Below are 16190 nucleotides of genomic sequence, written 5' to 3' on the forward strand. Positions count from 1 at the left end.
CTCTCTCCATTCCTGCACGAGCTTCTACAGCCATTGCCTCCCTAAGACTCCGACACTCTCTCAAACAGCCCTTGTCAGGGCTTACTCTACACAACAACAGTAAAGTCATGATGAACCACCGTATGACTCCCCTCCAAGGCAGCCTCAGTGAGCCGTCGCAGCCGACGCCCGGGGACCCTCAACAGCAATTACAGCAACAACAAGTCATCACTTCCGCAGGTAATAACTCTGTTAACTCCAACCCCCCTGATGGCTCTCAAAAGCCTCCGCCTGATAACACCCTCCCCATGGAAATTGTTAACCTCCGTGCTGACCTCGCCCGGCTTACCAAGCAACGGAACGATCTCCTCGCCGAATTCCAAGCAAGAATCGCCGAGCTCGACTGCCACATCGGCGTTCTAACACAAAACCTGGCTATCACCCAAGCCTCCGCCCCGCTACACCCCTGGACATCCAGAAAGCAAACATGGACACTAGCGTCCCTAAGACAGTACAAAACGCCTCTCTAATCATTCCCGCCAAAAAGCCGCGCTCCCACGCTAAGCGCCCTGCCGATAACTCGGCCAACTACGCTCCGACCGGCGCCACGGTCGATAACCCCTCCCCCCTCACGCCACCTAGCATTGCCTCTTCACAACCGAACGACGGTTTTCGTCTGGTTACCCCTAAGCGCAAGCTAAAGCGCAGTAAAACAAACCCTATCCTTGATCAACATATCCCAGATTCCTCCTCGTTTTCTCACGACAAAAATATGGACGCCGAAAACATCCCCTACATTACCCACCAAGTCCGAAAAGACAGAGATCTGCAAGTCGACCTCAGAGGCGTCATCGAAACGCTCTCCGAAGAAGACATCAAGAGCGAACTTGAATTGAAAAAGTTCCCCGTCAAATCCGTTTACCGCATGCGTAAAGGCGACAAAATCTGGCCCCTCGTGTTGGTTCATCTCGACTCTACCTCTCCCAATGCTGAATCTATCCTCGACCTGAAATTCCTCGGCGGACTCAATATCAAGCCTGAGCGTAAACGTAAGTCAAGTGACTCACCTCAATGTCTTCGCTGCATGCAATTCCGGCACACGGCTAATTACTGCCGTGCCAACTGGGTCTGCGCTTTTTGGGCAAAATCCCATCCCACCTCTACCTGCCCTCACAAAGATAAGACTAACAAATCACCCACTTGCTTTCATTGCAAAGACTAGTCAATTAAATCCCAATCCACCCTGGTGACATTGAAAAGTCAAAGATATTCAATCAATTGGTAGAAATATTCGTATAATCATGAATAATTATTTCATTTCTAAGTAAAATAGAAAATATTCAATGTAAAATGTTTAGGCTTTGCTATAGGGCTGAGTGTATGAGTAGTTGCCCTAATACAGTCGTTCATTATGAATATATTAATAAGTCTGAACGTCATTTGTTATTTTCTGTCTTTATCGCGCGTGCTACACGTGAAACGCAAAAAGTTTTTAATGTAAAGGTTTTCAAAGTATTAAAGGTAATTGAAGTTGTTTCATTCATAGTACTTAATTCGAATAAATCCATCATCATGACGCATCCTGGCCGGAAGTTATCTGGTGTGACAGAATTAGATTTCAATAATGCCGATGAAGCAGAAATATATAATCAAATTTTTATTTTGATAGAAGGCCAAGAAAAGTTTGGAAATATGAAAAATTTATTGTAATTAATTGGGTCCATGATGAATGTTATTATTGTATAGTAAAACATTGAAAATAATAATAGTTGGATTCGATAAATTTCGTTATTTAATAAACATCGGATAAATTATAATTATTTAAATGTTTCCGCCGATTAATCGATTATCCAATTATTTTCGATTATTTTAGCTGATTAATCGATTAGTCGATTGGTATAGAGCTTGATAATCGATTGTGTTCGATCGATTACTTTTGTGATAATTGCCTATCACTAATTTGGGCTGGTCACACTGTCAGAGTTGTTTCCTCAAACAGTGTATTTGAAGACAGACGATTACGGCTGCAATGCCTATCACGGCTATGTAGATATTTGGCAAAGAGGGGTGAACAGGCTAATAAACTTGGCACCTGTGCAAGCAGGAAACTGGCTCATTGCTCGGACGATCATGAACCATTTGGATGTCCAAACATTATCCAATCTAAGTGGAGAACCTGCTGACGACGAATAGTCACAATCGGCACTTTTCAGTGCCAAACGATCGTCCCTTTTCAGAGCCACAATCAATCCTTCTCAGGACCACAAATGAATCAAACGTAGAAAACAAATTCTTTCTGCTATTTTGTATTGTAATGCATTTCATTTGTGAGATATCCCTCTTGATAATATTAATAACTTTTTACGTAAGTTATTACTTATTCAATTATTCGTTCTGCTTACCCACAAAGTCCTTACGTAAGTACTTACGTTAAAATTTGCCTACGCTATTGTTTGTTTACCTTATCAAGTAAGTTCTAACAAAAAAATTAATTTATCGAAATACCTACACAAGGACTTATATGACCTTACTTATGTTGAACGTAAATTTTCTTTTCTCTTTATGTCAAGAAAGAACATATTTATCAGAAACAGTGGAAAGCACGTATAGCAAGTAGAATAAATTTCATACACATTAGCCGTCCGAGTAGAAAATTGTACGTGGTCATGGTACGTTGAAGTTGCTGTATCTTTCTTCAAAGTGGTCTTTGATATACGAGCGTTTTTTAAAAGGAGCATGAAAGAAGAGCTCATGTAGCTAAGCAGCCATATTTAATGAGCAACGATTCAGGTTTTATAAATCTAGTACTGTGCATCTATTTTACGGGGAGTGAGAGTCGCTGCGCTTAACTGCCGGGTGCCGTTAAAGTGCTTAAATAGAGAAATAGGCCTTTCTCAACTGGTATGATTTTTTGACTATTTGCGTTTCTTTTCTCGTTATATTAATAAGTACATATTTAAATTAATTATTTGTATGTTTACAATAAATCGTATATATTACGATACCCAATTTAACTTAGCTTAATAATTTCATAGTAATCTATTCCATATGTTGGTACAATATGTAATAATTTATATAAAAAAATGAAGAGTCATCGAACAGCCAATCTTCATTGAGTTGGCCAAAGTTCAGCATTAGCACTCGTAGATACGATGACTATCCGTAAATGAAACATAAAAATTGCATATGTTCATAAAAAGCTCAAGGGTTTAGGAGTAAATTATTAGTATTAACCATTTAATATTGTATATATCAAGACGAAATTTAACGATGGCTTGGATCTTATACAGTTGCGGGCAATACCATGCACCCGTGCGGTAGCGTTGGTTATTTATCATTCGTCAACGCGCTTAAAGTTATCGACGTGCCGTTATTGACCACTAGGAGCACTGGAGGTTTAAATCTATATTACGGTTCACACGAGCACACGACACACTACGGTGAGGACTGCTCCTTCTTCTGTATAACTATATTTAATATAGTCTTCATAGCTCCATCCTCGGTCTAACCATATTATCTAGGTATATACAGTCTCTATGCTAAGATGGCTATGTTTACGTGTTTTCGATGTTGTTCAATTATAACCTAACTAACTGTAAAAGCACGTTTTCGTTTATAGTGTATGTTTTACGTTAATTTTATAAGAGGATTATTACAAATTTGACAGTAAGAAACGGATAAAAATATTTTTAAATAAATAGATAATAAATGCTTCGAATACTTAGGACTCAGGAATTTTTCAACAGTGCTTGTTCTACCTGTAAGTAACATAAATTAAAAAAGTTATCCTTTTAATTTTAAAATAAATCTAGAAGTTCATAATTTTATGTTAACGTTCTCTTGTATATATAAATAAAATATATATAAACATATATAAGTACAATTTTAACAAAGTGAATATATTTTATAATGTTATGAAAAGTGGTTTACTGTTTCTTTTTTAGTCTGCACGAATCCATTTATATTTTGATTTTAAATATTCATTTCTGTTACCTTTAACCTCTTGTAGTCATTAAGATTTTCTTTCAACAGGTAATAAATTTTGTAGATCATTAACTACTAAATTGGACACGATGACTGAGATTAAAGAAATAAAAATCAATCACCCAGAAAAGCGATTACTGGAAGAAGACACAACAAATAATATTAAAAAACAAAAGACAGAAGCTTTTGTTAGAATAAAAAAGAAAAACTGTGCAATGATGTTAGGTTATTTAGGAAAAGATTATTATGGAATGCAAAGAAATCCTGGTATGAATACTATAGAAGAAGAATTAATAAAAGCTATGTTTAAAGCTAAATTAATAAATTCAGAAGCATTTGAAACAATACAATCAATTCATTTTCAAAGGGCTGCAAGAACAGATAAAGGGGTTTCTGCTGTGAGACAAGTTGTTTCCCTGAAATTACGTAAGATATTAAAAATCTATTTTTCAAATTTTTCATTTTGTACTACAATTTGGAAAATGTTAGTTTTCAATATTATGTCTTTATGCTACAGCTGAAAATCCTTGCAAAGATTCTATTAATGAAAATTTGCCCAAAGATATTAAGGTATTTGCAATAAAGCGAGTCACCAAAGGTTTCAACAGCAAATCACAATGTGATGCCAGAACATATTCTTACACACTACCCACTTTTGCATTTGCACCAGAACACATAGAATCTTATCAAGAAACAGGAGAATTTCAAGATATAGAAAAAAGAATACAACATCTCTCTACTATAAATGGGAAACCATACAGTGAATACCGTTTGCCGGAAGATAGAAAGCAGCAACTAAGTGATCTGCTAAAGTATTATGAAGGAACACATAATTTTCACAACTTCACAAGGCAAATGTAATTATTGCATGAAATTTTTATCAGAGTTATAGTTTTCATTTTTATTTGATATTTTATACCTAAAAATTATTTTAGACTACCTCTAGATCCCCGAGCAAAAAGATACATTATGAGTTTTGTAGCTGATGAACCTTTTATTGTAAATGACATGGAATTTATTACTTTGAAAGTAAAAGGACAAAGTTTCATGATGCATCAAATTAGAAAAATGGTTGCATTAGTGATAGGAATTTTAAGAGATATTGTAACAAAAGAAGATTTTGAAAAGGAAGTTTTTGAAACAAAAAAATATGAAATTGTCAGAGCTCCAAGCTTAGGATTGATGTTAAATATTGTGAGAAAGCCATTTATTTTATTTTATATGCATAAGAAAAAATATTAACACAATGATATGTTATTTAGGTGCATTATGATTACTACAATAAGAGGTATGGCACAGATGGAATACACGAGACACTTGACTGGGCTGAGTGTGAAAAAGAAGTAACAGAGTTTGAGAAAAATCATATTTTAAAATATGTTATCGACACAGAATTGAAAGAAAAAAGGTATCCTTTTTGAGACTTTTCATAATATCCATGGAGATATTTTTAGAACGTAATTCATCATGAAAAGTATTTTTCTTAATCAATTGTTTAGTATGCTCGAGTGGTTAGCGAGTCTTAATGTACAGTCGTTTGGACCACGAAGCGAAAATCAATTAGATAATGATAAAGATGATGAAGCAGCGGATGATTGAAGAAATATGTATTATATATTTTATGATCTTCTTTTTGTTACCAAGAATTGTACATTATGTTGAGCGAATAAACAATTATACTGATTAATTGTGCTCAGATCTAAAAAGTCCTTTTGATCTGCTAAATTTTTTTAATACTTGTTTATGAGATTTAAACAAACAGTTATTCTTAATTGCTTAAATTTTTTTTTTTGATGGTGAATTTTGTTGAGTCTTGTGCTAATTATGCAATTTGTTTAGCATTTTAGTTTGCTTATAACAGATTAAATCACCTATTTATATATTTTTCCAATGTGATTGTAATCTTATTAAGCTGCAAAAAATATTCTTTTCAAAATCTAAAACGAAATCTAATATCAATTTCTTTGTCCCGCATCGCAACACTTCTTTATGTCGTCACATTTGAATATTAAAATTAATCTTTCCTCGACCATATTTTAATGGTACAAATTATTTTATTAGACTTTTTACACAAAGTGCATATAAAATCCTCGGTCATTCAGCTGTCTTTCATCTACCGATTGATATCAGCGTGAATGCGGTGATTTATCATTGTACATTATGCAGACAGCAGACGCGATTTTTTTCTTGATTCCGACACGAAAATCTATTATTATATAAAAGTCTATTTATTTGAGCAAGATAATATTTAATATTCGCAAATATGTACTAAAATGACATGAGAGAGTTTTGCAACTTACAAGCTCACAATAGCCTGACGTTTTTAATGAATTTAGTTAGTCGTGCGAATTGTAAGTTACTCTGTGTTACACCTCTGCGCTTTTTATTCTTACGGGAAAACGACGAAAACAAATTTACCTGTTCAAAATTCATCCATGGATTAAATTCCTGTAAGCTGAGTTATCATTTTAGGATAGGTTTGCCGAAAAACTCTTTATGTAACCCAACCCTTTTAAAACCCTTAGTAAAAATTACTTTTGCCACAAAACATCGTTTATAAAATATACATGCCTTTCAATTAAGTGATAATGTTAATATCGTAAAGTTAAGACGTAAAAATCACTGAATAATAGTTTCACTTTCTGTTATTTGAACATTTTTCTTTATCACTATTATTCATTTTAATTTAAAAATGATTAACGCCTACATTTCAATTATCGATGGATTCCAAATGCTATAATAGTTAATGAGAAAACAATGTCGTTTATCAAGGTATTTCCCTAAATGCTTTGAACTTATTTGTCAATTAATTCAAAAATTTTAGTTTGATGTAAAGTCGGCTCTGTTCCTATACCTTCTCTATAGTTTTGCTCGTAGTTTCGCTTGAAGAAGAAGATCGGTCACTCTCTACCCTCCCTCCCTCCCTCCCTCTCTCTCTCTCTCTCTCTCTCTCTCTCTCTCTCTCTCTCTCTCTCTCTCTCTTCTCTGTGCTGGTAGCGTCTCCAATCGTAATCAGCGATCGACAGCCTTGGATATGTTCAGTAAGCGTCTCGGGAGCGAGTAAGAAAGGTGCTTTGCGCGACGTTCTCCAACTGTACAGCAGCAGCTCTCTTCGTAGTGGATGATGGGCCTCCGGCTGGTGGCTCTCGTAGCACTATGCGGTGAGTCTCTAATTATCGACACTCGCCACTATTAATCATTTGCTGAATTATATGAAATCGTTTACGTAAAGCTGGTCGACCAAGTGCCGGATTGCGCTGCGTGTCTATGTATGCTCGCGCGCGTGTGTATGCACCGTATGCACCGTTGAATCGTATCAAATCCAAGCGTACCAATAAACAAGAAGTATCAGTCTTTGGATGTATCATCGACGCGTTGCAATATAAAGCTCATTGGCACGAGTCTTCTTTCAGAGAAACATCGGCTTTAGGAAGTATTGTCGCACGAGGAAATCTGTTAGTTGATGTAATTGCGTGTGGTTTCTCGCTGCCTTGCACTTCGTTGCTTTGCATGCTTACACATGCTCTTCGCACTTTTTTATAGTTTTCATTTTGAATTATCTTATCGTCGATAAAACGTAAGATCATTTGCATGCATCTTGCCTATAATTTGCCAAGCCGGTCGACGTTGCCCATGAAAAGCTGAGCAATAATGAGTCACCGAGGTCGTTATACGCAAGATCGAGCGACTAGTGCACGCGGGGGTCAAGGTTCGCATCCGCGATAACGTCTGTATGCTTACTTCCGAAATGCAGATCTCAAGCGAATGCGCTATTGCTTAGGCCTCCAGTGTCAAAGGTAAAGGATTGCCCGTACGAGTTCGCGACTTATTTTGATATATCATATGCGCGCGAGGAAACCGGTTTCTAACAGGACCATAGACGTTCGGGTGCTTTGCCCTTGAATCAACTTTTTATCTCATGCTAGCTCTTTCCTGCAGCCTACCAGTCAAACATAGATGCTCGATTTTTGCAATACGATCGATCAGACTTTAAATCTTCATAAATCTATTAAAACTAAATAAAATAAATAAGGCAAGACTAGATCCGACGGCGAACGATCGGCCACTGACTATAAATCGACTGCCGTACAGTACAAGCATTCTTGTTTCAACAGCATGCATTCGGGATGCAGTAGCGGTAAGACAGGGCAAAATAGTGGACTTGAATCGTTTCGGAGAGAACTCGGCGAGCTGCGCGTAAGTTACTGATAAGCGGCGTCACGTAGACCCATTTACCCGGTAGCCAACGTGCGCAATCTAATAAAAAAAAATGAAGTTACCACAAGTTCCGCTGCAACACCGGCCAATGTATCTCGAGCGTGTTGGTGTGCGACGGTCGTGTCGACTGTCTGGACGGCTCGGACGAGACTCGCGAGGAATGCAGTAAGCCCGGCGCCGCGCAGTGCACCGCTCGCAATTTCCGCTGCGACTACGGTGCCTGTGTCGATGGCGATGCTCCCTGCAACGGAGTCAAGGACTGCGCGGACAACAGCGACGAGACTTTGCCCAGATGTCGCGGCGCCAGTCCTGCCGGCGGCGACGCCGAAGTCCAGCCGGCCAGATGCCGAAGCGGCCAGTACGAGTGCGACAATCGTCAATGTATCGGCAGCACCGAGGTTTGCGACGGCAATATCGACTGTCTCGATCGTTCCGATGAGACTGCTGCGGTCTGTCGATCTTATAAGTAAGTTAATATTTCTTTTTCTAATGATTTCATCAGTTCAATTTACTTCATTTGTATTCAGTCATACAAATAAGTTTTGATATTATTGAAGCAAAATATTCATCAACTATGAAATAGTTGTGAGAATGATTTTAAAGCTCGGGAATGTTTTTGCGATAAGCTGTTATTTTGAAATTAGCCAAATAGGCGCGATAATACACCAACGTTGTTTTCAGTTCCATACATTGACCCTTGTTACAAAATAACTACATCTGATAACTACGTCGTTACGTAAAGTCTCTCTTCGGAATATCTCATGAAATTTATTTGTCGAACCCGTTCGACGCAAATAATAATCAAACGAAAATATTGTAATGAAAAGGCTGTCAGTTGCCAACAGGTGAATTTCCGCTGCAACTACGGCGCCTGCATCGACGGTGACCTCAAGTGCAACGGAGTAGTCAATTGCGCGGATGGTTCAGACGAAGACCCGCAACTTTGTTCGAACACCAGACCGGCACAGACAACAACCACTCGGCGGCCAATTCAGAGACCACAGCAAACTACGAAAGATCCGTACAACGTAGATCAGCCAAGACCAACCAAGGATTCTGGCAATCCATGGGGCAACCGACCGACTCAACGACCACCTTCCAGTCAATGGACACAACCAACTCGGCCGCCAGTGACTCGTCCAACAAGTAGTCTTCCTCAAGCACCTTTCGGTAGCAGTTTGTGCTCGTTGCCCAAGCAGCCACAAAATGGTCACTGGTACTTGGACGAAAGCCAGTGCCCAAACCAATACAAGTGCAATTTGCCTAGCAACGTGAAGGACTTACCACCGGGCAGTATACTCCGCTACGAGTGCAACGACGGCTATAGGCTCAACAATACCGATTACAAGGCCTACTGCTCGGCACTTGGGACCTGGTCCATCGATCCCGTTTGCGAGGGTCAGTTTCTTAAGTGCATCTCGCATTGACATGCTTATAACGAATGAATTTGCCACTGCAGCGATAACCTGTCCACCGTTGGCTTCGGCGTCTCGCTCGGTCGAGTGCACCAAGCGTTCTGGCGATTGGATATCGTGCGACAGCCAAGGAGTGCCACCAGGCACTTCGGCGAGGTTAACTTGTCGCAACAGCTACATCCAAGACACGACGGACTTGACGACTCGCGACGACGTCAGGTGCAACGCTGAGGGCGAATGGGAGCCCAAGCCCATCAATTGTGTTTCAGGTCCGATTATTCGTGTCAATAGTTACATCAAGGCTCGTTTTATCATTCTCAAAGAGACCCTCGTTATAGTCTGTCTCGTGATCACGTTATGCTCAAATCAACAAGTGTTAATTGCGACACTTGGACAAAATATGCTAACGTTTCGAGAGTCGATATCAAGGTTTTGGCTAATGAAGAAACCATTAAGCTCATGAACGTTTGCCTTAAAATATACAGACAAAGCGTTACTTATTTTATTTTTTCTCTCACGTCGGATTTTTTAGCATTAACACACAGCAACGAGCAAATATTTTTAACGTGCGATTGAATATTATGCCTAGCTATTTAGTTAATGTCCTTATTTTTTAATTGTGCATTTATGCAAGCTCGTCACAGAGATCGTAGATTGAATAAGTTTTATCAATGGCAAAGGCTAAATGTCAGCGACGCAGGAATACTTGTGTGAAGTAAATTATAATGATTCACATTTAGAATTTCTTTTCGCTCATTTCCAAACCGAGTCTTACATACTTAAATATCGAAAGATAGTGGTCTAAGGATTATATCATGCTTTCCGCATAGTACTTCTTAGCTTGTCTGTATATTTAAATGATATTTACAAATTCGATTAGAATAAATTTAATTTAATTTTGTGCAATTGAGTACTTTTACTGTAATTTTTTTGTTCGAATTATGTTTCTTAAATGTTTTTAATCCATCTATATAGTTGGATTACAATTTCATAAGTATATTTATAAAAATGTTGTCAATCATTTATCCAAAATCACTTACCATTGAAAATTACAGTCTGTGGAATAGCAACAAGTGGCTCGGGTACACCACTTATTGTTAACGGAACGAGCACGTCCATATCCGAATTCCCGTGGCACGGAACTTTGTACCGACAGAAGAATCTAGAAAAGCAATTCATCTGCGGAGCAACCGTCATCAGGGACGATATGCTAGTGACAGCTGCTCATTGCGTTTACGATGAGGCGAAGCGAAGAATCGACAACGCCAACAAATATTTTGTCGCTGTTGGCAACATCTTCAGAGATTACGATTACGACGGAAACGATCCAAGGACGTTCAGAACTGCAAGGGTGAGTGTTGAGCAATTGATCGAGCATGCGATTGATGTCGTCGCTTTGCCTCGAATTTACAATACGACTGCATTGCGATGAATTGCAGGTGAAGAGAATCTACGCGCAGTGCAATTACTTAGGTCTGTCGGGTAATTACGCCATGGATTTAGCAATCCTAGTGATCGATCGGCCTTTCGTGTTCAGTGCACTACTCATGCCAATTTGCCTCGACACGACTGGTGTGACCGACCAAGCTGCCCTCGAGGTTGGCAACTATGGCCGGGTTCCTGGCTTCGGTAGAACCGCCACTGGTTACTCCAGTTTCGTGCTGCAAGCTATAACAGTGCCCTACGTGTCGCAGACCGCTTGTAAAGTTAAGAGCGCTCAAGCCGAGAGTGACAGGTTTCTTACATCCGACAAGTTCTGCGCCGGCTACACTAATGGTCATTTCATATTTTTATTTTCAAACGATTGATTTCAAATGCGCTGTCAAACTGTAACAATTGTTGCTCGGTTATAGGCTCGTCCGTTTGCGACGGAGATAGTGGTGGTGGCTTGGTATTCAAGACTGATAACAAATGGTACTTGCGCGGTATTGTCAGCGTAGGAATCGGAGCATCGAAGCAGGGAGCTGTAAGAACTTGCGATAGTCATACCTACTCGCTTTACACTCGAGTGTCCAAGCATATGGACTGGATTCAAGACGTTATAATCAAGGAGGAAACCAAGAAACCTTACGTCGCTTGCCCTTAAGAAAATCATCTTTGTTTTTCTTTTCAGTGAATAAATAAATGAAATCAAAGTGAATTAACTCCATTCTTTTACAACAACGAGCGTCTCTTGTTTGGCAGTATTTTCGGATTCATGGAGCTTTTATCTAAGTGAAAACTAGTCATTGTTCTAAGACTGACGATGCTTTGTTCCAACTTTGTTTTCCAATAAACAAAAGTTATAAAGAGTTAATTAATTGACAACAACTCAGTTTTACCCTGAATAATCCTATTATAACCATCCTCCAAATTTAAGATCATCGTATAATGACTTTGTAGAATGTGAGATTTATTTTGTTAATCGATCTTGCGAATAAAGACCAATCAATGAATCAATTGAGTTGATCGACAAGTGATGAATTTAACTAAAAATCTTGCTTTATATTTGCATTTTTTATTTTGTTTGGTTAAAAATGTCATACGCACATTCGCAAAACTTCAACTCATACTAAAACAGATTGCAAATATTGTTACTTACCTACGAACTAATAGATAGTTCAGTATCATCAATAAACTGATATTCTCTTCTGTGGTGACAAATAAGCTTGTAAATATGGTGTAAACTTGAGATTTTGAAAGTAAAATATGACATGAAATCAAAAAGAAAATAAGAGCGCGCGAAACGCGTCTTACCAAGCTAATATTATAAGTTTATACGAAATAATTGTCGGCATAATTAATCGACTTAGCTGTTGTATGAGGAATTTTATTGTTATTTAAGACATAAATTAACTTTAATAGAAATTTCAGTTCAATTAAGACCTTTCTAGATTTTACACTCGCTCTAACGACATCTCTTGTATCCGTACAGCTATGGTATGCCGATGTCTAATTTTTTCTTAGAAATCAAGTAACCGCACTTCTATCCGCTTGCGATTTACTAGTAGCTACATTTAATAAATATATAATATTACAAGATCCCGTCTGTATATGTATTAATGTAGCAATTTTGGCAGTCGACTCGGCTATACAAGTTCATTTACGGATAGACAAACATAGCGTTTTAGAAAACAGTAAGTTGAATAAATTTATTATCGCCTAATTATTTATCTTGAAGAGTTCATGATATCCTATATTCCATGTCTCGGTGCAAACAATCATGTACAGTTTTTGCTTTAAGCTATCAATAAGTATTTCAAACAGATCAAAATTGGCATTTAAGCCTCTTACGTTAATATGGAGAACACAGAAATTATTACTCAAATTTAGTCGATTAACATTATTGATATATTGTTGACTTCAAATACTTCTGTATATTTAAAATCTTGATTATCAACGGGTGTTTCCAGGTTTCCTAATCTTGTTCACATCTCACTTTGCTAATCCATAATGACCAATCCATAGTTTATTTTGAAATTACTTTCATTAATATCATTAGTAAGCGTGGAAAACTTCTTAGTCCTAATTATAAGTTTGTGATACTGATTTATTCACTGGATTTATCTTATGTATACTCATAATAGTCATGTTGTTCGAATTGCTTATATCTTTCCCATTATAACCGAAAAGTTTAGGAATTAATGATTTCATACCTTTAAACATATCCATCTTACTCAATGTCTCGAAGAAAAAATGACATGAAAATGCTAAGTACTATCTTTTATCTTTGTTAAATTTTGAAATTTCACGAACATGCGATCATTGGTTCTATCTTATTTTTACAAAGACAATATAAAAATTAAGCTTTCTACAGGAAAATGCATAGAACCTAAAATTTTTGCACTTTCTAATTAAAAAGTAAAATAAAATCAACGATCAGATGTTCACAAAACTTTGACGACATAAAGCTCGTTAAATTCTAAAGTGAATACCATGTTTCACTACATCGTTGCACTAAATCTCTTTTGTAATTTATTCTAACTATTAATAAGAGTTGAAAATTTATATAAACATTCTTGAGCTGTTTATAAACGTTGTAAAGTTAAACATATTTCGATTTTCAAAAATTTATAACGGATATTTTTTATCAAAGTTATGTTTTTGTTAACATTTATAGTTTTATTTTGCGCCGATAAAGTTAGACTAAAGTAATTCTAAAAATTCTGAAAATAATTTACTCAGCTGTTAGTAAAAACTGATCAGGAATAATAACCCTTGTATACAGTAACAAAACAAAGAAGGCGGAGGATTCTGAAGGGCCATCTAAGCTGAACCGCACCATCGCGACTTGCTAGCGCTCGCTCCGCCACGCCAGATGATTCATGGGTTAAAATATAACTTATATATTTATATATACTATATTAACGTTAGCAAAAGTTGTATTATATTATACGACGCTACGAACTATTTTCCGGAAAATTTTAAGCACATATTTGCATAGGCGAAAAATTATATTTGTATTCGTATATTTGCGCATGCGAAGATTTTCACGTATACGTACTGCTCGCCGTATAGGCAGAAGATCGTTTGAAAATTCATACTGAAGGTCGCTACTTCTGTAGGACAATATTTATGTCAAGTTTTAGGTTGTATGCAGTTGATCGTGATAGCTATCCAAAGCAAGTATTGTCATGAATTGTTACTTTTTTAACTGAGAAAAATTATTTATTGTTAAAATTTAATGAAACGAAAAAGTTTATAATACGTTTGAAAAAAAATGTTGGCCCTGAAAAGGGCCGATTGATGTTGTTTCGGCATAGGGAGGAAGGAAAATTACTTGAAACTGGTGTACTTGGTGACATATTCTGTATGTTTGGCGAGTTCACCGGGAAGAAGCTGACAGCAGTCTAGATCTCCCGAAAGATGATGGTAGAGCTGTTGTGTTGATTCAAACGCAATGCCTCAGCAGCAAAGTGTTTGAGAATTATTGACAAAACTGTTTATGTACTCACAGCTTTGCTAGAAACTTCAGTGTTTGGATGGACTTGTTTAAAAATTTTGTAGATATAGATAGCGTAGGATTACTTCTTTTTGTTTTCATATTTATTTTTGGCATCCTTGATGATGTTCTAGGCTTTGCCCGACTTTTTCACGGCCTTGCTGCTGGTTTTTTCAGTTGAAGTCATTGTAAAAATTAAAAAGTTATCGATGCTATACTCAGATACTTTCGATAATATTTGCCGTAATTCAGGGTATCAGTTATCTGTATTTTGAAGTCAAAGCTCTCCACTGATTTGAGCTAGGGAACATACCTAGCGGTAGCCAGCTTAACGCATAAAGTGGAGTGAGGTTTAAACCACGGCGTGAGACATCTCTGTCCATATATTTCTCTCCGTAGTGGAAATCATTGACAAGCTTGACACCGCCACAACGAGCCAGACGGCGGAAAACGTGTTCGGTGATTGGACCGTAGATGACTGTAGACGTACCTGTAGGACAACGTTTGACGCCTGCTAATCCCAAACCTATTCCTACCTTTCGTCGTTGGGACATGTTGAGATTTATGGGAATTTAATTAATGCTCGTCTGTAACGACAAAAACTGATACTAATAAATGTTTATCTGTTCAGCAACTGTAGCCGAGTAGCACTGAATAGTCCATCAGTACACTGGCGCTTAGTCAGGTGGAGGGGAGAAGGGCTGGTCATCCGAAATAGCAAAGTGGGGACTAAACGAACGTTCCTATTGGAGCGCTTGGAGTCCTAGTAAATTACCACATTCGATGCTCGAACCAAACTGAAAATAATTCAGTCTAAGCGACTGTACGTTTGTTACGTATTCAAAGCTTGTCTCCGATACATTTCTTGAAAATGTCTGGACGTGGTAAAGGCGCAGGCAAGGCCAAAGGCACTAAATCGAAAACTCGCTCGAGCAAAGCCGGACTTCAGTTCCCTGTCGGACGTATCCATCGTCTCCTTCGCAAGGGCAACTACGCTGAACGCGTCGGTGCTGGAGCTCCTGTTTACCTCGCCGCCGTTATGGAATACTTGGCTGCTGAGGTTTTGGAATTGGCTGGTAATGCCGCTCGTGACAATAAGAAAACCAGGATCATCCCGCGTCATCTTCAACTTGCCATTCGCAACGACGAAGAATTGAACAAACTGCTCTCTGGTGTCACCATTGCCCAGGGTGGTGTTCTACCCAATATTCAGGCAGTTCTCTTACCTAAAAAAACTGAAAAAAGCTCTGCTTAATATATATATATTTTTTAACCATACATATCAGTCCTTTTCAGGACTATCATATTATCAAACGTTGAACTATATCTATTGGTTTTTTAGAATCTTTGTATGACTCAACTATCTATGAGTGTTTTACACTTTATTACACACATTTTCTATAGTAGTACAGGTAATTTAGACAATGCTTAGTACACGTTTTTTCTGAATCATATTCTGAATAAAGCAGACTGTTTAGGAAACAATGTCAATTACAGATATTTCGTTAAATTTAAACTAGTAAGGGTATATTTGAATCACGTATATATATGGTAATAATAGTTTTTTTTCAGCGATCTGAAAGAAGCATTTCCCGGTCACGACTCGGTCCGGTCGATGACATGCTAATTTCGGCTTCGCTATGGAAAAAAAACTACGTATACCACGGCCGGAA

At 37.7% G+C, this 16190-nt stretch overlaps 3 protein-coding genes across 3 annotated transcripts; all 3 read left to right on the forward strand.

Annotated features, from left to right (window-relative positions):
* The first annotated feature begins 3434 nt into the window (after positions 1 to 3434).
* Positions 3435 to 5650, forward strand: LOC131668014 (pseudouridylate synthase 1 homolog). The gene is made up of 6 exons (XM_058941823.1): positions 3435 to 3739; positions 4012 to 4389; positions 4481 to 4820; positions 4899 to 5157; positions 5226 to 5371; positions 5463 to 5650. The coding sequence occupies exons 1-6, from the start codon at positions 3688 to 3690 to the stop codon at positions 5560 to 5562; spliced, it is 1275 nt and encodes a 424-aa protein (XP_058797806.1). The 5' UTR covers positions 3435 to 3687; the 3' UTR covers positions 5563 to 5650.
* A 1331-nt stretch (positions 5651 to 6981) lies between these two features.
* LOC131668009 (limulus clotting factor C-like) lies at positions 6982 to 11883 on the forward strand. Its single transcript, XM_058941817.1, has 8 exons — positions 6982 to 7124; positions 8079 to 8160; positions 8240 to 8647; positions 9017 to 9579; positions 9641 to 9865; positions 10652 to 10947; positions 11036 to 11372; positions 11450 to 11883. The coding sequence occupies exons 1-8, from the start codon at positions 7085 to 7087 to the stop codon at positions 11680 to 11682; spliced, it is 2184 nt and encodes a 727-aa protein (XP_058797800.1). The 5' UTR covers positions 6982 to 7084; the 3' UTR covers positions 11683 to 11883.
* A 3406-nt stretch (positions 11884 to 15289) lies between these two features.
* LOC131667938 (histone H2A-like) lies at positions 15290 to 16098 on the forward strand. The gene has a single exon (XM_058941716.1). It carries the CDS (start codon positions 15389 to 15391, stop codon positions 15770 to 15772), a length of 384 nt encoding a protein of 127 aa, XP_058797699.1. The 5' UTR covers positions 15290 to 15388; the 3' UTR covers positions 15773 to 16098.
* Positions 16099 to 16190: the final 92 nt, after the last annotated feature.

Source organism: Phymastichus coffea, unplaced genomic scaffold (assembly GCF_024137745.1).
Source record: "Phymastichus coffea isolate CEN01 unplaced genomic scaffold, Cenicafe_Pcof_1.1 PCOF00072, whole genome shotgun sequence".
Classification (NCBI taxonomy): domain Eukaryota; kingdom Metazoa; phylum Arthropoda; class Insecta; order Hymenoptera; family Eulophidae; genus Phymastichus; species Phymastichus coffea.